The sequence below is a fragment of the Giraffa tippelskirchi genome, chromosome 10 (genome assembly GCF_054371585.1).
Source record: "Giraffa tippelskirchi isolate mGirTip1 chromosome 10, T2T-mGirTip1v1.2.pri, whole genome shotgun sequence".
In the NCBI taxonomy this organism is placed as follows: Eukaryota; Metazoa; Chordata; class Mammalia; order Artiodactyla; family Giraffidae; genus Giraffa; species Giraffa tippelskirchi.
Genome location: NC_137284.1, coordinates 8013056 through 8037026, shown reverse-complemented (window position 1 = coordinate 8037026; position 23971 = coordinate 8013056). Strand labels below are relative to the sequence as shown.

The 23971-nt window shown below is 55.8% G+C and overlaps 2 protein-coding genes across 25 annotated transcripts in view; one reads left to right on the top strand and one right to left on the bottom strand.

The window, feature by feature from the left end:
- Positions 1 to 9377: 9377 nt before the first annotated feature.
- On the top strand, positions 9378 to 20957 carry SLC22A12 (solute carrier family 22 member 12). Its single transcript, XM_081531131.1, is given in 13 exon segments — positions 9378 to 9585; positions 9588 to 9778; positions 10371 to 10474; positions 10962 to 11116; positions 11191 to 11359; positions 13513 to 13636; positions 13808 to 13923; positions 14923 to 15109; positions 15112 to 15139; positions 15648 to 15756; positions 15998 to 16201; positions 20449 to 20598; positions 20939 to 20957. Coding segments are annotated over 13 exon segments (1764 nt in total).
- Positions 20958 to 22280: 1323 nt separating this feature from the next.
- NRXN2 (neurexin 2) overlaps positions 22281 to 23971 on the bottom strand; it is a 110166-nt gene continuing 108475 nt past the window's right edge. For 18 of the 24 annotated variants that reach the window (XM_081532614.1, XM_081532612.1, XM_081532613.1 and 15 more), the window contains one exon: positions 22281 to 22758. In XM_081532614.1, coding sequence (XP_081388740.1) covers positions 22454 to 22758 — 305 coding nt within the window. In that variant the 3' untranslated portion in view covers positions 22281 to 22453. Of the gene's footprint in view, positions 23341 to 23971 lie in introns of all 24 variants that reach the window. The other 6 variants (XM_081532611.1, XM_081532619.1, XM_081532618.1 and 3 more) reach the window with 1 other exon arrangement.

Here is a 23971-nt window from a genome sequence, read left to right as displayed (position 1 = left end):
AAGAGATTAAGAAGACATGGCAAGAATACACAGAAGAACTATACAAAAAAGATCTTAATGACCCAGATAATCACGGTGGTGTGATCACTCACCTAGAACCAGACATCCTGGAATGCAAAGTCAGGTAGGCCTTAGGAAGCATCACTATGAACAAAGCTAGTGGAGGTGATGGAATTCTAGTTGAGCTGTTTCAAATCCTAAAAGATGATGCTGTGAAAGTGCTGCATTCAATATGCCAGCAAATGTGAAAAACTCAGCAGTGGTCAGTTTTCATTCCAATCCCTAAGAAAAGCAATGCCAAAGAATGCTCAAACTACTGCACAATTGCACTCATCTAACACACTAGCAAAGTAATGCTCAAAATTCTCCAAGCCAGGCTTCAGCAGTACATGAAACGTGAACTTCCAGATGTTCAAGCTGGGTTGAGAAAAGGCAGAGGAACCAAAGATCAAATTGCCAACATCCGGTGGATCATCAAAAAATCGAGAGAGTTCCAGAAAAACATCTACTTCTGCTTTATTGACTATGCCAAGGCCTTTGACTTTGTGGATCACAATAAACTGTGGAAAACTGGGCTCCTTATTGCCACCATAATGGGCATTATTGCCATCACCACCACAGCACCAGTGACAGAAATAGCTTGCTATCAGATGGTACAAACCACCACTTTTGTGTAGGAATGGCATAAAAATGCCAGTTCCGCTTGGGGAGCCCAATCTCATATAGATGAGGAGATTAACAACAGGTTGGTGGATTTAGAAAATGCAGTGCTACTCTTAGGAGAAGAAGTACAAAATCTTAAATTACAAATACATTAAAGTGTGACTGGAACATTACTACTTTCTGTGTAACCCCCCAGGAATATAACCAATCTGAACATTCCTGGCATGGAGTCCTCTCGAGTGGATCAAAGGTATCAGAGGTGGTCTCATTGGAACACTAGCTATGTTTTGCTGTTTCACTATAATCTTCTCTTTAGTCCTCAGATGCATGCAAAAAGCCCTCCGAGAACTAACGAAGAAAGATGTTGCAAGATCAACATATCTTCTGCTACAAAAACAAAAACGGAGATATACAGGGGTTAATAGTCAGCCGCCTGTTGCTCTGGCTAAGCCATGAGAAAATCACCATGGGAAAAGAATAAAAGCAAAATATAGCAGTACCGTATAACCCAAATAAAAGTACATCAGGTTGATCAGTTGGGGCTGTCATGCCCTGCTAAGCTAAGGAAAAACGTAGTGTGGACCTTGGAACATGGGGTCAGCGCAGGTTCAGAACACTGCTTGTGCTCACACTAAGATGCTTTCCCAAGGCACATGCGGGTCTGTGACCTCCAGCCAGGTAAGAGCCCTCGTACAAGAAAATAGCAAAGATAGTTTAAAGTAATCAGTGAAACGGGAGATGTGACCAGGGACACAGGAGGCTGACTTCATCGTAGCACAGCAGATACTTCCTGCTCGCCAAGACGCTAAATAAAAGTGATGTGGCTCTGAGGAACAGGGCTCTTGATCCAAGAGGTCTTGAGTCCCCCAGTCCCATCTTTAAAACTTTCATTCTGTCTCTAGTTTCTTTTTCCCAAACCGTGCGTTGACCACTTTCGATCCCTACCTGCTGTGCTGGCTGCAGCACCTGGGAAATCCCACAGACAGAGGAGACTAGTGGGCTATAGTCCATGGGGTCACAAAGAGTCAGACACGACGGAACACACACAGCACCCAGTGCAGAGGCCTGGAAACAATATATAAAATATCCAGTTTTATAAGATGAATGATCGTGTAATTAAACATGGGAAAAGCAACCAGGCAGAACCATTCCCTGAACCATAAGAAACTAGTAAGACAGGCAGCCCAGAGGCTTTGGGCTACTGTTAACAGGGCCTAGGGCTTCCCAGGTGGCTCAGTGGGAGATACAGGAGGTGGGGCTTTAGTCCTGGGGTCAGGAAGATCCCCTGGAGAAGAGAATGGCAACCCACTCTAGTATTCTTGCCTGGAGAATCCCATGGACAGAGGAGCCTGGCTGGTCCATGGGGTTGTAAAGAGCTGGACACGACTGAGCACGCATGCACCAACAGGGCCTAACCCAGGAACAGCACAGTGAGTGGCCGATCAACAAAATCCTTGCCTGACCCTGAAATGAGAATTCCTAGCGTGGTTGGACAAATTGGTCACAGTTCAGTTCAGTTCAGTCGCTCAGTCGTGTCTGACTCTTTGAGACCCCATGAATTGCAGCACGCCAGGCCTCTCTGTCCATCACCAACTCCCAGAGTCTACCCAAACCCATGTCCATCGAGTCAGTGATGCCATCCAACCATCTCATCCTCTGTTGTCCCCTTCTCCTCCCACCCCCAATCCTACCCAGCATTAGGGTCTTTTCCAATGAGTCAACTCTTCGTATGAGGTGGCCAAAGTATTGGAGTTTCAGCTTCAACATCAGTCCTTCCAGTGAACACCCAGGATTGATCTCTTTTAGGATGGATTGATTGGATCTCCTTGCAGTCCAAGGGACTCTCAAGAGTCTTCTCCAACACCACAGTTCAAAAGCATCAATTCTGCGGCGCTCAGCTTTCTTCACCGTCCAACTCTCACATCTGTACATGACCACTGGAAAAACCATAGCCTTGACTAGACAGACTTTTGTTGGCAAAGTAATGTCTCTGCTTTTAAATATGCTATCTAGGTTGGCCATAACCTTCCTTCCAAGGAGTAAGCGTCTTTTAATTTCATGGCTGCAATCACCATCTGCAGTGATTTTAGAGCCCCAAAAAATAAAGTCTGACACTGTTTCCACTGTTTCCCCATCTATTTCCCATGAAGTGATGGGACCAGATGCCATGATCTTAGTTTTCTGAACGTTGAGCTTTAAGCCAACTTTTTCACTCTCCTCTTTCACTTTCATCAAGCGGCTCTTTAGTTCTTCTTCACTTTCTGCCATAAGGGTGGTGTCATCTGCATATCTGAGGTTATTGATATTTCTCCCAGCAATCTTGATTCCAGCTTGTGTTTCTTCCGGCCCAGCGTTTCTCATGATGTACTTTGCATAAAAGTTAAATAAGCAGGGTGACAATATACAGCCTTGACGTGCTCCTTTTCCTATTTGGAACCAGTCTGTTGTTCCATGTCCAGTTCTAACTGTTGCTTCCTGACCGGCATACAGGTTTCTCAAGAGACAGGTCAGATGGTCTGGTATTACCATCTCTTTCAGAATTTTCCACAGTTTATTGTGATCCACACAGTCAAAGGCTTTGGCATAGTCAATAAAGCAGAAATAGATGTTTTTCTGGAACTCTCTTGCTTTTTCGATGATCCAATGGATGTTGGCAATTTGACCTCCGGTCCCTCTGCCTTTTCTAAAACCAGCTTGAACATCTGGAAGTTCACGGTTCATGTATTACTGAAGCCTGGCTTGGAGAATTTTGAGCATTACTTTATTAGCATGTGAGATGAGTGCAATTGTGCAGTAGTTTGAGCATTCTTTGGCATTGCCTTTCTTTGGTCACAAAACACCTCCTAAGCCTTGATTGGAATTAAGATCAAAAGGGAAGGGATTGTAAAATAAAGAATGTTGCCTACCATCCAGTTCTATAAGAATCAAGTCATTAGCCACTATAGTCTCTGACATACAATAGTCCTAAAAAATATTTGAGGCCAAAGATCAAGATGAGGTACTGTATGCTCTGGAAAACTTGCAGAAAAAGCATTCTGATAATTAGCTACTTTCAGTAGAAATTTTTTATGAATTCAAATTCTTGCACATTCTCACATTTAGAAAAGTACTAAAGGGGACGTCCCTGCTGGCCCAGCGGCTAAGACGCCATAGTCCCAATGCAAAGGGCCCGGGTTCATCCCTGGTCAAGGAACTAGTCATCCCTCGTCAACCCCCTTGTGGCTCAGATGGTAAAGAGTCTGCCTGCAAAGCAGGAGACCTGGGTTCGATCCCTGGGTTGGGAAGATCCCCTGCAGAAGGTAATGGCAACCCACTCCAGTAATCTTGCCTGGAAAATCCCATGGATGGAGGAGCCTGGCAGGTACAGTCCATGGGGTTGCAAAGAGTCAGGCATGACTGAGCGACTTCACTTTCAAGGAACTAGATCCTACAGCCGCAATGAAGACTGAAGATCCTGTGTGCTGCAACTAAGACCCATCGCAGCCAAATAAATATTTTTTAAAAGAGCTAAGTTGGGACTGTCCAGTAGTTAGGACTTTGGTTTCCAATGCAGTGCGGGTTCGATCTCTGGTCAGGGAGCTAAGATCCTACAAGCCTTGGGGCCAAAACCAAAATCATAAAACAGAAGATTTTCTGGTGGCTCAGACAGTAAAGAACCCTCCTGCAATGCAGGAGAACTCTCAGCCTCTGCGAGACTGTCTCTTAGGTTATAACCCTCAGTTTGATCCTCCAATAAAAATTTCCATTTCTTTCTTAGATTGACTACTGATTAATTTTTTCATCAACAAAGTAAAACAGAATCCCTCTATGAGCCTGTGGAGAGTGGATGGCAGAGCCTCAAAGACGGAGGCAGGGAGGCCAGCGAGGAGGACCCTGCCATAATCCAGAGAAACAGGGCAGTGGCTTGGGACACAGAGGGAGCAGTGGAGGAGGCGAGAAGAGGGCATGGCCCGGGCATGGCTTGAAGGTCAAGACAACAGGCCATCTTGGCAAATGGCATACGCGGTGTGACAGGGATGACTTCCAGGGTTTTGTCCTGAGCAACAGGAAAAGTGGAGTCTCTAATAGCTGAGAGGGGAAAGCCACAGAGAAGTATGTTGAAAGGGAACTCAACTTTGGCCTTGGTACGTGTGAGACGTTTATTAGGTCTGCTAGAAAATAATTAAAGAAGATAACCGAGGTGATACACAAAGTTTACCACTTCATGGATGGACCTAGAGATTATCACACTAAATGAAGTGTCAGACAGAGAAAGACAAATAACGTATGATATCACTCATACGTGGAATCTAATTTTTTAAAAATCATATAAATAAACTTATGTACAAAATGGATAAGACTCATAGATTTCGAAAACAGACTTACGGTGACCTAAGAAGAAATGTGGGAGGGACCAGAGATAAATTAGAAGCTTAGGGTTAACATACACACTAGTACATATAAAACAGATAGCCAACAAGGATCTACTACACAGCACAGGGAACTCTACTCAATATTCTGTAAGGGAAAATAATCTGTAAAAAATATATATATATTATATATATGAAGCTGAATCACTATGCTGTACACCTGAAACTAACACAACGTTGTAAATGAGCTATACTCCAATAAAATTTTTTAAAAACTGTGAATAAGATGAAAATTGGGAAAAAAAAAACCCTTTGTAACATTGATCATCTCCATTTTGAGAACTGCAAAATAGGGAAGGGGGAAGACAAGAAGCCTAATAAGATAAAGAATAAAAAATAGGATGAGAAAAGAAGAAAATATCGGACTGGCTGAGACCATATAGTCAGCCTTGTTTGGAATGAGAAGCAGCAAGGCAATAGTACAGAGCCCAGGGTTGGCTTGTATACACTGCGTTTCCGGTCAAGGAGAGCATTTACAGGGACACAAATGTTATCTAAGCTTTCATTTGTTGGCATGGCACCCCAGGGAGAAGTGGCTCCAACTGGGGCCTAGGATATTTCAACAGGCCCCCATGCTTGAAAATGTGAAAGTATGAGTTGCTCAGTCGTGTTACTCTTTGCGACCTCATGGACTGTAGCCTGCCAGGCTCCTCTCTCCATGGAATTCTCCAGGCCAGAATACTGGAGTGGGTTGCCATTCTCTTTTCCAGGGGATCTTCCTGACCCAGGGATTGAACACGGGTCTCCTGCATTGCTGGCAGATTCGTTATCATCTGAGCCACATGGGAAGCCCTACAGTCTAGCATTCCAAGAAGAGGTTTTTGAAGAGGTGAACTGTCCCGATGATAGAGGAGAGAGACAGAGGAGAGGACCAAGGACTGAGCCCTGTGGCCTCAGGGGTAAGAGTGTGGGGAGAAAACAAGGAATCAGCCAGAGAGACAGAGAAGCGGGGCAGGGGAAGGAGAGCCAGATGCAGGTGAACCCTGGGGCCCCGGGAGAAAGGGTTGTAGGAAAGGAGAAGGCTCAGGAGCGTTGATGCTCAAAGTACGATGAAGACTGAAAATGTCATTGAACTTGCTGCAGGGACATCGTTGGAGATCGTGGGGTGTCAGGGCAAACACTCAATGGGAGTGAATCCATAAAAGAACGGGAAGAGAGAAACAAGAACTGCATGTTGACAAGCCTTTCGTGGAATTGTACCGTGGACAGATACAGAAAAAGAGGGTGGCAATTGAAGAGAGATGAGAGGTTGAAAGGGAGGGGGCCTTTCTGAGGTTTGGAAAAAAAGGAACATATTCGTACATTGATGGAAATTGTCCAGCAGGGAGGGAAAGATAGGTGCCAAGGAGGAAGGGGAACAGGTGGAGAGGTGGGCAAGGGGGCTCACAGGGAGGGACTGGCCGTGGTGAAAGGGGGCACTTAGGGCATTTATGGTGGCAGGAGGGAAGGCAGACTGTGGGGGCACTGAGGCAGGTGGGCTGGTGAGAGAATCAGGTTGTTGGCTTCCGATGGCTTCTGTTTTCTTAGGAAATAAGGAGAAAAGACATCTATTGAGAGGACAGAAGAGGGGGTGGGAGGTTTGAAGAGAGGAGATGATATAAAGTAGCTCCTAGTTTGTGTGTTCAAATAGAAAGCTAATGGAAGTAAAATGAACTCCTGCCAAACCCAACAGAAGAAAAACAGAACAAGAAAAGGCAATGGAGTCCATGGAAAACAGGAACAAGGAAACAGATTTAAAGGGAAAATGTAGTAAAGAAGAAAATGCACTAAAATGGAAAACATGATCATAACCACAATATGTGTAGCTAAGCTAGAATCACTAGGTAAAAGGCAGAGGCTTTTCTCTTGGATTTTACAAAAGATGTTAAGCTTAGTTTACATTCCAGGCTCCTGAAGCAGAATGTGCTGTGCTGCGCTGTACTCAGTTGCTCAGTCCTGTCTGACTCTTTGTGACCCCATGGACTGTAGCCCGCCAGGCTCCTCTGTCCATGGAATTTTCCAGGCAAGAATACTGGAGTGGATTGCCACTTCCTGCTCCAGGGGATCTTCCCAACTCAGGGATCAAACTCACATTGACTAAAATAGTGTGTGGAAGTATTTACACCCAAGTGTTACCAGTGGTGATCATGGTTGGTGACTTTAGGAGTGATCTTTGTTTTCTTCTTACCTTTCAATATTTTCTGAATTTTTTGGAAGGTGCATACATTAATTTTATTATGGGGGGTGGGGAAAGAAGTTATTTTTAAAACCAACTGAAACATGTCTTCATGGAACCTTTGTTTGCTGTCCAAACCTGGGTTCCAAGAATGCTCTAAAGAAGGGTTTCTGCCCAACATGAACCAGATGGAAGTGAGGCCAGCTGGACAATAACAGAAAGTGCAGGATGGTGCGAAGATGGGGCTCCACTGCCAACTCGGAGCTCCAGGGGGAGGCAGGAGTAAGCAAGGAGAGCTCCCTGGAGGAAGAGGCTCTTATGGTACATGCAGGATATGGCCCAGGGTGAGCTAGGAGACTGCATTTCAGGTTAGGCACTGCCTGAGCAATGGCAGGAGCCCATTGAGCCAATACAAGGTGCTCGTGGGAGTGGGTGCGTTGGGGCACAGAGGCCAGGGAGGTGAAAAGGTTGTACCTGCAAGCTACATGAATGAGCAGAGGGAAGAGTGGGCAAGACAAAAAGAACTCGTGAGCAGGGGAGGGGTGGCCTCACACCCAAAGCACGTGAGAACAAAAGGCTGGGTCACCGTCGCTGCTCCATTGCCCACCATCTACCTGCCAGACGTCACACACGCACTTGAATACACTCGTACATAGATGTGCACACACACCCGTGCACTCATGTACACACACAGGCACATGCATCTGTGTACTCATGTATGCATGCAATCATGCTAAGTCACTTCAGTCGTGTCTGACTCTTGGTGACACTATGGGCCACAGCCTGCCAGGCTCCTCTGTCCCTGGGATTCTCCAGGCAAGAATACTGGAGTGGATTGCTGTGCTCTCCTCCAGGGGATCTTCCCGACCTAGGGATTGAACCTGCGTCTCTTATATCTCCTGCACTGGCAGGTAGGTTCTTTATCACTATCACCACCTGGGAATGTGGCCTCTGGCTTTAACCTGGACAATCAACCCCCTTGCAACCAGGGAGGTCTCTCCTGGCTCGGGTCCAGTCTTTCTTGAGTCCCCCACCCAGCGTGCACCGCTCCCCACCCTACCTCGGCTGAGGGAGGTTGGCCAGCTCCTGCTGCGCTGCTGAGGGGGGCCCCCTGGCTTTTAAGCAGGATTCGACAGGAGGGTTTTGTAGCTTGGGGGATGGGCTGAAGGGACAAGGGCAGGGAGACCAGGGAGGGGACAGCTGTAGAGACACAGAGGTGGAGGAGGAGAAGTTAGCAGGGCTCGGCCACTGGAGGGGTTGACAGGTGGGGTGTGGGAGATGTGAAACAAGACTAGGGATCTAGGAGTGGATTTGGGGAGGGGGCAGAGATCTTGGGGTGACACTGAACTTGAGGAACCCATGGGGTGCCTGGAGACACTGAAAGACTCAGGAGAGGGTGACAGCAAAGGGGGGGTCATTAATGACAGCAGACACGTGGAAGGGAGGGGCTGTGGGCGGGGGGCTGGGCCACGCTGGCTGGGACGCATGGGATTTGGACGCCTGCTGGTGACTTGGGCTACACACACACACACACACACACACACACACAGAGTCCCCACAGAGCACAGATGTTGCTCCAGCCTCACGCCAGCCCCCAGGTTGAGAGGACCCCGGGCAGCGCCTCTCCTGGGTCAGCCCCCAGTGCCCCTGGCACAGGCAGGCATGAGCCGGCAGGGGTACAGAAGGGCAGAGCCGAGGCCGCCCAGCCCACGCAGGGTGGGAGCTGTGGGATCTCTGAATCTGTCCCTCCCTCAGAGCTGGGTTAAACTTTACCTGAGGAAGTGATTACTAAGCCCTCTTCATCACCTGGTCACAGTGACCCCAGCCTGGGTGACTTCAGCCTCCGCTTTCCCCACTTCCCCAACTCAGCTTCTCCCAAAGGTCCAGGGGCAGCTGCGTCTCTGAGGAGGTGCTGGTGGCTTCAGGGTCACACCTCATAGACTCAGGTCCCAGCCAGAGCCACCCTGAGTGACGGCGCCCAGAGACCCCCAGGCTACATCTGCACGGTGGGCACCACTGCCATGCCCTGGGCAGCCCAGCCGGTGCAGCAGGAGATGCTGCAGAGGAGGCAGGCCCCCCGTGTCGGTCCCTTTGCCCTGGGCAAGACTCTGTGAGGTAGGCACCTCCACTGGCACCTGCAAGCAGGCCCCATGGCTTTTTCTGAACTCCTGGACTGAGTGGGCAGCCAGGGCCAGTTCCAGGTTCTGCAGGTGGTGGCCCTGCTGGTCCCCAACACGTGGTTCACCCCTCAGAACGTACTGGAGAACTTCTCAGGCGCAGTGCCCAGCCACCGCTGCTGGGTGTCCCTCCTGGACAACAGCACAGCCCAGGCCAATGTCCCCGAGGCCCCAGACCCCAGGCCCTGCTGGCCGTCTCCATCCCACCAGGCCCCAACCGTGGGCCCCACCAGTGTCGCCGCTTCCGCTACCCACAGTGGCAGCTCCTGGACCCCAACGCCACGGCCACCAACTGGAGTGAGATGACCACGGAGCCGTGTGTGGACGGCTGGGTCTACGACCGCAGCACCTTTACCTCCACCATCGTGACCAAGGTAGGGGCCTCCCCTCAGACCCTCCCCAAGTCCTGACACCCTAGAGGCCAAAATCACAGATCACAGTGGGCTGGATTCAAAATGGCCCAGTCCCGGGGGGCGGCAGGGGGGAGTCCCACCACCACTGGCCTCCACATTCACAGGCAGCTTCCAGTTCCTCCTTGGCCACATCGCCCTACCGGGGTTGGTGGCAGGAACCAGCTTGCAGGAGCCTCAGGGGCACTCTGCAAAGAGTCACTGGGTTCCCAGAGGCAGCCTCCAGCGGATGCGGGAGACAGGAAAGGCGGCCCACCCAGCAAGTGGGAAGGGGACTCTATGGAACAGGGGGAAGTGGCCTTTGAAAGCTGGGAGGAGGTGCCAGCACGGGTAGCTGCTGCAGAGGCGCCCGGCGAGGAGGCGGATGAGCCCAGAGAGGGCTTGACCCCAGACCTGGAGCAACAGGGAGCCAAGGAGGGGCTTAGGCAAGGGGTGACGACCCCCAAGGTCACCGGGCCGGACACCCAGCCCCAGCTCCCTGGGCCTTCCCATCTAGCCCCGCCGCCCCCTCCCAGCCTCCTGAGCTCAGATCCCCGTCCCCCTCCTCTCCCACCAGTGGGACCTGGTGTGTGACGCTCAGGCCTTGAAGCCCATGGCGCAGTCCATCTACCTGGCCGGGAACCTGGTGGGAGCAGCTGTGAACGGCCAAGTCTCTGACAGGTGAGGTCCTCAGTCCCCTCACTGCCCCTGCACCCCGAGACCCCAGGCTCTGACTGGCCCTGAAATGGTGGGTCTGGGGAGAAAACTCCATTTGATGTGGGTCCTTCTCCTGAGACCCTCCAGCTGTGCCGCTGAGCAAGCTCAGTCCCTCTCTGGGCCTCAGCTTCACAGACTTCCCTCTGGGGCCGTGAAGGGCCATTGTTCTCATCAAACATTCACTGCTAAAGCCTGCTCAGCCACAGGTTGCTGCTTGGCTGACCAGCTGCTGCTTGGCTGCCCCTGATGATGGGGAGCTCACCCCCTGCCCAGTGCCTCAGGGGGTGCTCCCTGTGCTCACAAGCCCTCCCTCCGAGGATGCAGAATGTGGGTCTGGACCTGGGAGTCGCTCAGTGGGCAAGCAGAGGGTGGGCTCCAGCGGTCCAGACCCCCATGGCCAGCACCGTGGCACCCCATGGACCCGGCCATCCTCCCCACGTGTGTACCGCAGGTTTGGGCGTCGGCGGGTGCTGACCTGGAACTACCTTCAGGTGGCCGTGGCAGGCACGGCGACCGCCTTCGCCCCCACCTTCTCCGTGTACTGCCTCTTCCGCTTCCTGGTGGCCTTCGCCGTGGTGGGCACCATGCTGAACACCATCATGTTCCGTAGGTCCCCGACCCTGGCTGAGCAGGGGAGGCTTGTGCGGGCTCCCAGGCCAACCCACTTGGTCTCCTTGCAGTGGCAGAGTGGACGTCAGCACAAGCCCGAGTCTTGGTGATGACTCTGAACTCCCTGGGCTACAGCTTTGGCCAGGTCTTCCTGGCCGTGGTGGCCTACGGCGTGCGCAACTGGACGCTGCTGCAGCTGGCTGTCTCCGTTCCCTACTTCTTCTGCTTTCTGTACTCCTGGTGGGTGCCGCCCAGCTCCCTCCCTGCAGGAGACCCACCCTCCACCCTGGGCACAGAGGCCTGGGATGCAGAAAGCCAGAGGGGAGCCACAGGAGCCTGGCACGGCCCCAGCTCCCCACACACCCCCACCCCCACCCCAGGGCCTCTCCTTCCCCTGCTCCTCCCAGGGGTCTCCTGCCCCTTCCTTCCCATCACCTCTCAGCCCTTCCCCTCTCCGGTCCTTGCCTGCCTTGGCATGTGTGCCTCCAGGCATGTGTTCTGAGCCCCTCCTTTATACCAGGCCTGGCAGCACTAGGCCAGGTCTGGGGGGATGGGATGCAAAGCTACAACACACACACACACACACACACACACACACACACCACTCAGAGAACACAGTCATTCCTCAGAGCAGGAGGCAATCACATCTCACACAGCAGCTCTGAGCAAAGGTACCTGTACCCGGCCAGCGGCCTTCGGGGTTGGCCCCCATTATCACGAGAGTGAAGGGCAGAGGTCAGTGAGGCAGACTCCAGGGCCTGGTGCTGATGCTGGCCTGCGAGGCCGAGCCCCGCTTGCCCTGGCAGACAGGCCCACGCAGGGGCTATGGGCACACATGCGTTTGTGACTCCCTACTTCATCACTCCAAAAAATGGCCAGTGAGCACCAGCAGGGGCGGGGCCCTGGCTGTGCCCGGGTGAGAGCAATGAGCAGGACAGAAATCCCATACATCATAGTATCACACACCACTCAGTCTAGGGGGCTCACCTGAGGAGGGGACCCCACGGCCCCTCAGCTCCCACCAGCTTCTCTGCTTCTCTTCCAACCCAATTTCTCGTCGAGAGACGCATCTGCACATGCCAACCCACGCCAATGACCCCGCCGCCCTCGCCCGGCCACCTGTCGTTCGGGCCCTGCAGCCCACAAAAGGGACCCGCTGTCCTCTCCCGGGACCTCTCCTGTCCCCACGGCGCTCCCTCCCCAAATGCTGCAGGCCCCCACCTGCTCCCCGGCCTGCCTCTCCGCGGCCTCCAGCCACCCGGGTGACATTCCCATCACTCCTGTCTCAGCATCACAAACGTAACATCTCCTTATACTCGCTCCTCCCCGGGGCCTCCCCAACGTTGACAGCAGCCCCCACCCACAGGTACTGGAGTCAGAGTCGCCCTGACACCTCCCTCTCCTTCATGGCTCCCACACACCTAGTCCTGCGGGTCATGGGGTCTTGTCAACTCTACCTCTGATGTGCGCTTGAGTCCCCCTCTCTGGCTCTGCAAACCCCCAAGGACCTCAGGGCCCTGCCTGCTGTGGGGGGAGTGTTTCTGGCTGGGGCACCTGTGTCCAGCGGCAGGACCCAGTGCGGGGTGGTGGGCGCGGAAAGGGGTCCGAGTCCTGGATGGTGCAGGGGGTCTGGGCTTGATGTTGAGGGGCTGGGAGACAGGTTAGTGTTAGGGGTTGGGTCTTGTCACAGCGAGGGGGTGCTGGGAGGCGTGGGGCTGACTGGCACCCAGGAGGTGGTGACTGTCGCCTGGCATGGGCGAATGGGCCAAAAGTGAGGCAAGGGCCGTTGGCTGGTCACCTGCAAGGGGCACTGGAGGCGATGGGCACTGGTGACTAACAGGTACAGGCCGAGGGGGCCTAAGCCCCACCATGGGTGTGAGGATGTTTGCACGAAGGGGTTCCAGGGGAGGGGCCAGATCAGGCAGAAAGGTGTGGCCCTGGGGGTGAAAGGCGGGCAGGAGGCCCTGTGACATTCAGGAGGGCTGGACAGCGGGGGGCCCTGGTGGGCCTGCAGGACGGTGGTCCTGGAGCCATCAGGGGTGTGCTCACTGCACACAGGCCCTCCCAGCCCTGGCTCCCAGGTGAGGCCAGGGAAAGGGCCTTGGGGTCAGGAGGGAGGCAGGAAGGAAGGACAGGGACCCCCAACCCCAGCCCAAGAGAGGGAGGAGGGAGGAGGCAGAAAGGACTTGGCCTCCACAGCCAGTGCCCTTTGCTGCTCGCCGCCCGCCCCTCACCCCCCGACTTCAGCCACCCTGAGCCTGGGGCCAGGGGCTGCCAGTGAAGCCACCCCTTTGGCAGAAAGATACAGAGGGGCAGAGAGGCTCATGCAGGCCAGGCCCTGGGGGGCGCAGACAGAGACCTCCTCCTGCTCTCCTCCCTCTACCCCACCCCAGGTGGCTGGCAGAGTCAGCACGATGGCTCCTCATTACGGGCAGGCTGGAGCAGGGCCTGCGGGAGCTGCAGAAGGTAGCCGCCGTCAATGGGAAGAGGGCAGTGGCGGACACACTGACCGTCGAGGTGAGGCGAGGCTGGGCCTTCCCCCAGGGCTCGACCCTCAGACCCTCTCCCGTCCCTGAACAGGGTCCCTGGGAGATGGACGGAGGGCCCCAGGCCCCCAGGATGGGGGTCGTAGGGAGGAGGGCCAGGCCAGTGACCGCATGCTGACAACCCTCCCCACCCTCCATCCAGGTCTTGCGCTCAGCCATGCAGGAAGAGCTGAGTGTGAGCCAGACTCCGGGCAGCCTGGTCGCTCTGCTCCGCACCCCCGGACTGGGCCTCTGGACCTGTGTCTTCACACTGTGCAGGTAGATGCCCCTCTACTGTGAGCTTGAAGACCCCTACCCCACCCAGCCCCAACCTCCGCCTCTGGCCGATCCTCGGGCCACCAGCAGCCAGGGAGCCTGGAGTCAGGGCTCTGCCGGCAACCACTGGCTCTGCTGACTCTTCTATTGGCCCCACTGGCTGAGAGGGCCTCTAAGACCAGGCCTGCAGCACTGACTCCCTCGGTCAGGCTCCCACAGGAAACTGCCCGGGGCCAGGAGGACTCAGGCTGGGACGGGTCAACAGGAGAGATTAGTAAGGAGGATACATAGCAAAGTTGCTGGGAGAACTGCAGAGCCCAGCAGGCAGAGGAGGCAGTTGGAGAATTCAGCGGCAGAAAGGCACATCTACCCTGGGGCTTCCCAGGTGGCACTAGTGGTAAAGAACCCACTTGCCAATGAGGAGACGTAAGAGACCCAGGTTCTATCCCTGGGTTGGGAAGATCCCCCAGAGGAGGGCATGGCAACCCACTCCAGTATTCTTGCCTGGCGAATGCCATGGACAGAGGAGCCTGGTGGGCTACAGTCCATAGGGTCACAAGAGTCAGACACGACTGAAGAAACTTAGCATGCACACACGCACCCTAGTTTGGAAGGACCAGAGAGGAGGGAGAGGGGTTATCAGAGCCCAGGAGCCAGGACCACCTGGCAAAGACTGAACCCACCAGGACCACAGAGAAAGGGGCTGGTCAGTGGAAGCTGGAGCCGTGGAGGGGACGCAGCCACTGCCTGACAAAGTACCCAGAGAGGAGGAGGGAGCAATACTTCAGCTTTGCTCCAGTCCCGCCTCCAGTCTCTCACCAGTGCCTCCCATTGGCCAAAGCTCAAGAGAAGTGGCATTGGCAAGGGAACCTGGGAAATGTAGTCCATAGAGACCACCCCACCAATGGGTACAGAGCCAGCAGGAGAGGGTGGAAGCAGGTCGGAGAACAAACCAGCTGCCCGATCCCCAGCCTGAATTCACCTGCGCATCCCCACCCTCAGGTTTGCCATTGGTTTCACCTTCTATGGCGTGATCCTGGACCTGCAGGCCCTAGGCAGCAACATCTTCCTGCTCCAGGCCCTTACTGGGATTGCAGAAATCCCAGCCAAGGTCGGCACCCTGCTGCTGCTGGGCCGCCTGGGCCGTTGGCCAACACAGGCTGTTTTCCTGGTGCTGGCGGGGCTCTGTTGGCTCTGGCCAACACACTGGTGCCCCAGGGTGAGCAGGGGGGCCTGAGTGCACGTGGCTGCGGCCAGAGGCCCCTACCTGCGGCCAGAGGCCCCTACCTGGGACAGCTTAAGCCACGAAAAGAGACCTCTTTTTCCCCCATCAAGAGGGGACTGGACTAGAGTAGGGCCCAATTAGGAATGAGGCTGCTGGGCCGTCTGGACGAGATGGTGGCGGCCCGCACTGGACAGCATCATGAAAAATTGTGGAGAGAGAATAATAACTCTGATGGATTGCTGGGATTGAAGAGGGGGCAGTGTTGGGGAGGGCAGAGAAATGGAGGGGGTGGAGGAGGACTTCCAGGGTCTGGATCTGGGAGTCTGGGTGGGAGCAGACCAGGCAGGGGGGTTGGGGGACAGGGAATGTGGTCACTTAGGACACAGTGTGTGTGTGGGATCTGGGGACACCCAGGTGGAGGTGACAAGCAGACATTTGGAAGGTCATGGGGAGAGCCCGGGACCCCCGCCAACAAGCCTGCCAACCCCATCTCTATCCACAGAGATGGAGGCCCTGCGCTCAGCCTTCGCTGTGTTGGGGCTCGGGGGAGTGGGGGCTGCCTTAACCTGCTTCACCATCCACATCGCTGAGCTCTTCCCCACTGTACTTAGGTGAGGCCCACAGAGGGGGGACTTCCCAGCTGGGAGGGTGCGGTGGGCGTGGCCTCCCCCAAACCGGATGTTCGAGCCTCGAATTTCTCTTTCACGTGACCTTGTGACCTCGGATGCCCAGGTGCATCCCAGCCCAGCCTGACCCACGGTGCCTCTTGGGGCTGAGAGGGCCTGGTCGGAGTGAGAGGTCAAAGCCGTAGGCAGGCAGTACGACCCCTCACAGGTGCATCTATGCCAGTAGGATGACCGCAGGGGGGCTGTGCCAGATGGCCATCCGAGCAGGAGCCATCCTGGGGCCTCCGGTCCAGCTGCTGGGTGTCTATGACGCCTCCCTGCCCCTGCTGGTGTACGGGATGGTACCTGTGCTGAGCGGCCTGGCTGCGCTGCTGCTGCCCGAGACCCAGAACCTGCCGCTGCCCGACACCATCCAAGACCTGCAGAGCCAGTGAGTGGATGCAGCCCCGGCCATCCCCTCTGCCCTCCCAGAAGCCCCAGAACAGGGCGGGCCTGGCCACTCACCCCCATCGCCAGACAAAGGGAGAAGCAGAGGCCCAGAGAGGGACAGGATTGGCCTGGAGTCACACAGCACCTCTTTGGGAGACTAGAGACCCAGGGCTAGGTCTCCCAGCTGACAGTGTGGACTTGGTCCCCTGCCCTTCATTCCACCATTTGAGACCTGAGTGGCCCACCTACCCCCAGCCCCACCTTGAGAGAGGTCAAGGGGGCAGAGTTTTGTGAGGTGGAGCGCTGAGGGTGTGACAGCCGTCCTGGACATTCTCATGGGCCCCAGACTACTACTAAAGCCCCTAGATGCCTATCAGGGGTGTCACTGCCCATCCATCACCCATCACGTGCCCAAGAGCAGGGCAGCTGTATCTCCTGAGTCCTCAGGATAGACCCAGGTCAGGAATAACTTGCACCCATGAGACACAACCCCTCTGTGTCTTTCCTGAACAGAGTGATAAGGAAGGCAACACGCGTCCAGGGACGTCCTGTCCTGAAATCCACAGGGTTTTAGGCCTCCTGGGAAGCCTGCGATGGGGTGACTTCTCGGCAGAAGGAGAGCAAAGGCCTTCCTTTCCGGAGGGCCTGGGGGCTGCCCCTCCAGCCGAGCCTGGCCTCTCATTGTCTGAGGAGCCGTCTCCAATACAGAAAGGGCAAAGGATGGTGTGACTGGCAGGAGTCTGCCCGGTGCACCGTCATCCGCCCCTCCCTCAAGGCCCCAGAGAGGAGCAGGGCCTGCAGTCAACCACGTGCTTCCTCACCGCTCACTGCCCCTGAGCTCGGAGGCTGACCGCCACCCTCTCACAACCTCCCCAGCTTTTCACTGCACCCTAGGGGCTCTGCAAGAGCAACAGTGAAGTCTCAGGTCCTCAGCTTCATCAGAAAGATGGCTCCAGCCCCTCCCACGCCCTCCCCACTCCAGCCGCGCGGCCACGTCTTCTGTCTGGATAGCCTCTGCCACCTTCTCTCCCTGACAACAACCCCAGCCTCCTCCCAGACCCAGGGGCCAATGCAGGGCTTTAGTGAAATTGTCCCCATGGCTGTGGCCACACGCCTGTCCCCCAGCCTACCAGCCTGTGAGTTCCCAGAGAGTGGGGTGTCCCCATGTCCCCAGCTCCCCCAGAGCAGAGGGGCAGTGGTGCGAGGGAGATGAGACAGCGAATAAAAGAATGAACAACTGCCCCTCTCCGGCTCTGTGATGCACCCCCAGGGTCTGCCTGGAAGGGAGAGTGGGAACTCCTCGCTGGGGCCACCCTTTCCCAGGCCAGCTTTCCTGCCCTGAGTGCCAGCCAAGGGGCTGCGTTTTCCAGCCTCTGTTGTGGGCCAGGCGCCGGGCTGGACGCCTCAAGGCATCATCTTGTTGCATCTTTTCCTAAAGCCTTTGAGGTAGATGTGGCCCCATCTTACATGTGGGAAAACCAAGGCTCACAGAAACTGACTGCCGTGACACCGAGCTAAATGGGAACAGAGTCAGCAGTCGAGCCTAGGTCCGAGGGTCTCTGGAGCCAGCTCTGGCCACTACCCTCCAGCCTGCGCTCAGGCCTCACAATCTGGGCGCCCGGTGAATCTTTTGGAGGGCACGGACACCATCTGAGAACTATCCAGAACCCCCGCACTGGCACCACTTACAGAAAAACCAGGCTCAAGGGCTCAGATGGAAAGGGATGACCCCTGAGCTCTCCTGGCCCAGCTCACACACGTGGGTGCCCAGCAGGTCTCCAGCAGCCACGCCATCTGCTGAGCCACCCCCGACCTGTGCTCAGGTGGTCTCTGGTCCGCCTGTGTCTCTGCTTCCAGTTGCCTCAGCAGAGGGCCACACACCTCTACACACACACCTCTACACACACACACACACACACACACACATCAGTGATGTGTACACACGCACACGTGGGCACACACATCAGAAGGCTATTGGGAGATCAGGAAGCAGCTCCCTGGCCCCAGGAGATGGGCTCACTCCCCAGCTTGGTCTTCTCTGCCTGGGCCTCTAGAAGGTCATGACCTTTAGCTATCTGCCTCCAGTGAAGACTCCAGAACAAAGGGGATGGGGCGGGGATCGCATTGGTAAAGATACCCAAAGATGAGGCTGTGCCACCTGCCCTGGACTTTCTGTCTTGTCCACCTGCTGCCCAACTGAGCCCCCACTGCCTTACTTCCCCTTGCTTAGCATTCCTAGGGCCCCAGGGTGGCCAGAAGTTTCCAGAAGGCAGACCCCAGGGCTGGTGGAAGATGACTCCTTCTCTCCCTAGGGGTGTCCTTCAGCTCACCAAGTGCTTGGAGTCATCTGTCTGCCAATATTCAGAATGGCTTTGCTCCTGGTCCTCCCAGGTGGTCTCAGCCTGCCAGGACCCAGGGGGGCCCACCTAGTTCCCACATGGCACTCCTCACTTAACTCGTGTGTGCGTGCTCAGCCACTTCAGTTGTGTCTGACTCTGCGATCCCATGACCTGTAGCCCACCAGGCTCCTCTGTCCATGGGATTCTCCAGGCAAGAATACTGGAGTGGGTTGCCATTTCCTCCTCCAGGGGAGCTTCCGGACCCAGGGATCAAACCTGCATCTCTTACATGTCCTGCACTGACAGGCAAGGTCTTCACCACTAGCGCCACTTGGGAAGCCTCACTTAGCAGGACCCGGATGCTGGGAGGCCCAGGGCCCTGGCCCTCTGGGGCAATGAGGGAGAAAGTGTCATCACCATGGCGGAGTGAGTGCCCTGCCAAGGGCAAAGGGACCTTCCTCAGCAGCAACCACAGGCCTGCAATCAGCTGGGCACCGCCACCCGAGTGGCAGTCCTTCAACTGAGATGCACCCTCCCTCTTGATACCCATCACAGGGAGCTCCTGACCTAGCAGCTGCTAGGCACCTTGCTGGGGTAGAGCCAAGGGAAGCGGGTGTGGGAAAGAAGAGCCCACAGCCACCCCCTCAGTCTCCTTCCCCTTTCATTCTCCCCTCCCACCCCCTAGAATCTCCTGACACATCCCTGCAAGTACCAGTGTCCAGGAGCAGGGTACCCAGAATTTCACCCATCCCCATACTGTTCAGACTCTCCTGGGGGTCACTGCCAGCCCAGCCAGACACCAGGAGCCCAGGTCAGGCCCAGGCAGTAAGTTCAACATCAGATGCACAGGATGAAGGAGTTAAGACCAAGGGGACTCGTCTCTCTTACAGACAAGCACACTGAGTGAGTGGCAGAGGCCAGGATTCTTTCCTCTTACTACCGAGTCCTTGGGCAGCAGGGCTCTTAGCTTCCTCACACAGAGAGCAAAACACAGTCACATGGCCACATGGCAGTGAGTCAGATGGGAGTCCATCTTCCAAGTCCTGCACTGTCCTTCTTTCTGACCTCCTACTCTGATATTCAAGGCTGCTCTAGAAATTTCTGGAGGAAGGATGTGCCCTCTTGACACCAAGGAACTCCTGCCTCCTGTCTTTGGTGATGGGCGCACGAGACCCTGAGATAAGTCTCCATTTCTTGGACAAGGAGAGCAGCAGCAGAAGACCCTGGGACAAGGCCATCACCAGCACAGGGACAAGATGTCCTGACAAGCCTGCCCTCCGTCAGGCCTCACGCAGAGGGTGACAGCTGACCTCAGTGAGGCTGCCCTCCAAGACTGTGAGCGGTAGGAGAAAAGTGAGGCCCAACCCTCCCTCCTGGTGACTGGTTCAGGAAAGAGAGGAGAGGTCAAGTCCATGGAAATCCACTCCCTGGGGCGGCTGGGGGAGGACTCGCTCTCCCACCCGTTAGGACTTGGGGTGGAGGGAGGACTCTCAAGGGCCACTGGGGCACACCCCATGAGGGGAAGGGTCCCACCACAAAAGCTTCATCCCAGAATAGAGGGATGTGGGGGGAGATGAGGTGGACCTGGATGGGGTTCTGGTGGGCATTGAGCCCAAGGACCCTGGGAGGTGTCCAGGCCTAAACAAGGACCAGTCTTAAGAAACTGTTGCAAGAATGCACTGGCCAGGGGTGGAAGCTCAGGAAGCACAATAGGGCGATGAAGGGTGACAATGAGCCAAGAGTTTGAGAAGGCAGAGCCTGGAGCAGCAGGGTGGGGGGCAAGACCCACCAAGCAGAAAGCAGAGGAGACCTGAGTGACGGAACGTGGCTGAGTCCTGTGTCCAACGGCCTGGTAATCCGCCGTGGCCCCCTGGGAGATGCAGACTCACCCACACTCTGCTCTCCTGAGGATGCGCGAGGCCCTCATGTACAACCTCCACCTCGAGAGTCTCTCTGCTCCTTTCGACCAAAAGGATGAACAAATACAGACCCATCTGCGCATGTCTGGGACCGTGGGCCCATTTCATGTCCCCATGAAGAAGCAAACAGCTGGCCTGAGGTATATGGACCCTTCTCCCACCTGCAGCCCCAGGGGCTGCCCACCATCAGCCAGTGGGGGGCAAGGTCCAAACTCTAGAGATGTAAAAGGGGCAGAGATCCTGGATTTAGGCGGAACTGGGGGAAAATTTGGACTCAGACACTGACCCACCTTGAGACCTTGGACTAGCAGCTGAAGCTCTTCCCACTCACGAATAACATTACCTCCTCTGAGGGCTGTGTCAAGGCTGCACCCCCCCCCCCAGCCCCCATGCACACGCAGCCACCACCAGAATGCAGGCCCTTTCTAGCCACTAGAGGGCAAAAGATGCTCCCACCTCTGGGGATTTGTCCGCCCCCAGAGCCTGCCTGCCAGTGTAGGAGACACAAGAGACTCAGGTTTGATCGCTGCGTTGGGAAGATCCCCTGGAGTAGGAAATGGCAACCCACTCCAGTATTCTTGCCTGGAGAATCCCATGGACAGAGGAGCCTGGTGGGCTACAGTCCATGGGGTTGCAGAGTCAGACACGACTAAGCACACACACAGGCATTGAGAGAAGCTGAGGGCCATGGCCAATGGGGCCAGAGACCAGTCATCGCTCACAGGCCTGGGGGCTGTTCCCTGCCTCTGTCTCCAACCTGCTGGGACATGAAGGTGAGACAAAGACAAGCCACCTCAAGGAGCTCAAAGTCATGCTCAACCCAAACCTTTGGGCGCTATTTACTAGCTCTCATGGGCTCCAGTCTGGGCCCAGATCCCAGCCCAGAGCTGGGACCAGCGTCCCAACAGCACCCGACCCGAACAAACTGCACAGGACCGTTGGATTTGGAAAGTTTTTGTTTTCTTTTCCCACACATTTCCGGGGTTGGGGTGTTTTCCAAGACTCAGACACATTTGTTAACAAAGAGAGAAAAAAACTGGGGGAGCAGGGAGCCTGTGGGCAGAGAAGTGACCCCAGCAGTCCGCGGGCTATGCCTGGCTCCCCCTCTTCCCTGCTGCCCGCGCCCAACGGGTGCCACAGGCTGCTGCTCGCGATATCTAGATTATTTGTCTTCAATATATATCTGCATTTGCCTTTCCCCTCCCACCCGCCCCCCACCCTGCTCCTCCAGCAGCTTCCCCATCAATGCACGTCGCCCGGCAGCACACAACAGAGCAGGCCTTCCCAGGCCCGAGCCTCTTCCCTGGAGGGCACCAGGCAGGCCCCTCCCCCTGGTGGGCGGAGCCAAAGCTCTTGAGGCCGCCCAGGCCCCGCCCCGCTCCGCCCCTCTCTGGGCCGCTCCGCCCACCCTCCCGCCCTTCTCCCACCGACTCTGGAAACCCAAAGGGAGGAAAGGAAGGGAGAAACCAGACACACACAAAGGAGAAGTGAGGAAGGAGGGTGGGGACGGAGAGACACAGCAAGCCTGGGGTGGGGACTGAAGGGCTTGGGGAAAGAAGGAAGGCAGGAGGAACAGAGGGAGCAAGAAGAAAAATGGAGGGAAATGAACAGGACGAATAGCGGACACTGTACAAAACCCCCAGCCTTCCTTCCCACCCAACCCCACCAAAATAAAACTACCCCCCTTAAAAAAATAAATCAACCCAGGGCTGTGAGCACGTGCCCTGCCCGGCGGGCGCAGAGCTGAGAGGGACAGACAGCCCCAGGACGGACGATAACTCCGCGCCGGACAGCCGGCAGGAGGAAGGGGACGAGCACGGGGTTTTCCTTTCCTTTTTCTTTCTTTTTTTTTTTTTTTTTTGCGTTTCCTCTTCGTGAGAGAAGTCTGAGGCAGCCAGGGAGTGGGTCCCTAGGGCCCCGGCAGGGAGAGGGCCGCACCTTCCTCCCGGGCTCTCCCGGGAGGGGCAGCTGGCAGTGGGGCGCGGTGCCGGGGGCTCAGACGTAATACTCCTTGTCTTTGTTCTTCTTGGCCTTGCTGGGCGTCTTGGGGGCGGCCGGGGCCTTCTCTTTCACCACCGCTCCGTTGCTCTGGGCCGAGTTACTGATGTAGTTCCGGCTCTGGTCCACCTGGTAGGAGCCCTCGTCGCGGTTGCGGTACTTGTACATGGCATAGAGGAGGATGAGGATGCAGAGCGCCGCGGCCGCCACGATGCCCACCACCATGCCCGTGGTGCTGCTGGACTCCCGGATCACCTCCACCGCGCCTGGCGGGCCCCGCTCCCCAGGCCCGGTGGGGTTGGCTGTGGGCAGATGGGGGAAGCCAGGAGCGGAGGTCACGCCGGGGCGCAGGGGAGGGGGCCTCCGCGGCTCGAAGGACGTGGGGGCCCCGGGCCCCAGGGGTGGGTTTTCCAGCAGGGGCTGCAGCGGGTCTCGGTGGTTCATTTTGCCCGCTGGCAAGTTGGGGGCCGGGGCGGAGGGGGCGAGCAGCACCCCAGGGGCGCCCGTCGCCCCATCTGTCCTGAGGTTGGGCCGGGGAGCGGGCTTGCGGGGGGAAAGGAGGGTAGTGCGGTCCGTGACCAGGGGAAAGGTGGTGTAAAAGTCCTCGTCGTCCGTGGGGGGGAGGCTGGAGTCAAAGACCTCCCCGGAGGCAAAGCCCGAGGCCTCGATAGGCTCCTCGCAGTCGCTGTCGTCCTGCTCGGCCTGGCAGGGGCCCCCGGCGGGCGGGCGGCGGGCCGCGGGCGGGGGCAAGGTGTCTTGGGTGGCACCCACGCCCGTGAGGAAGGGGTAGAAGGTGGGGGGTGGGGGCACGAAGGGGGATCGGGTGGCCACGGGAGGGGGGTCTAAGGAGTCCTCCGTGATTATGGGCAATATTAACTCTCCTCCTAGAACAAGAGAGAGAAGAGAAAAGACAGGGCGTCAGCGAGGGCCGGGGCGCAGGCGGCCGGCACAGAGAGAGAAATAACAGCCTCACACACCCAAATCGGTTCCAATTGGCTTTGGCGGAGACTAGAGCGGGCTGGGCCCGACCGCCAGCCGGCCGGAGCCCTGCGCTTTAAGCGGGCAGCGGCTCGGATGCTCTGGGCACCCCACGCCCGGGCTCTGTGGCTCTCTGGGTTTTGGTTTTTTGTTTGTCTTAAGAAACCAAAAGGAACAGAAAGGAAAGGAAATAGAAAAGAAATGGAAAAAATAAAACAAAAAAACTCTACTGGTTTAAGGCTTTAAAAACAGATACAAGAGCAGCATTTAAACAAACCTAACAACAATATCTTTTAGGGTTTTTTTCTAGGTTTTTCTCTTTTTTTGCTTTTTTTTTTTTTTTTTGCTTTTGTTTTTAAAAAAGAAGATAGCATACCACGGAATTCAGGCAACTTACATCAACAAATAGGCCGTGTGATTTTAGCATGAAGAAAAAAATTACAAACAGAGCTGTGTAAGCGGGTTCTCCCGGAAAAAATAAGAAAAAACAACTTTTCCGTACAACGTTTCCTGTCTATCTGTTCGGTATCTCCCTCC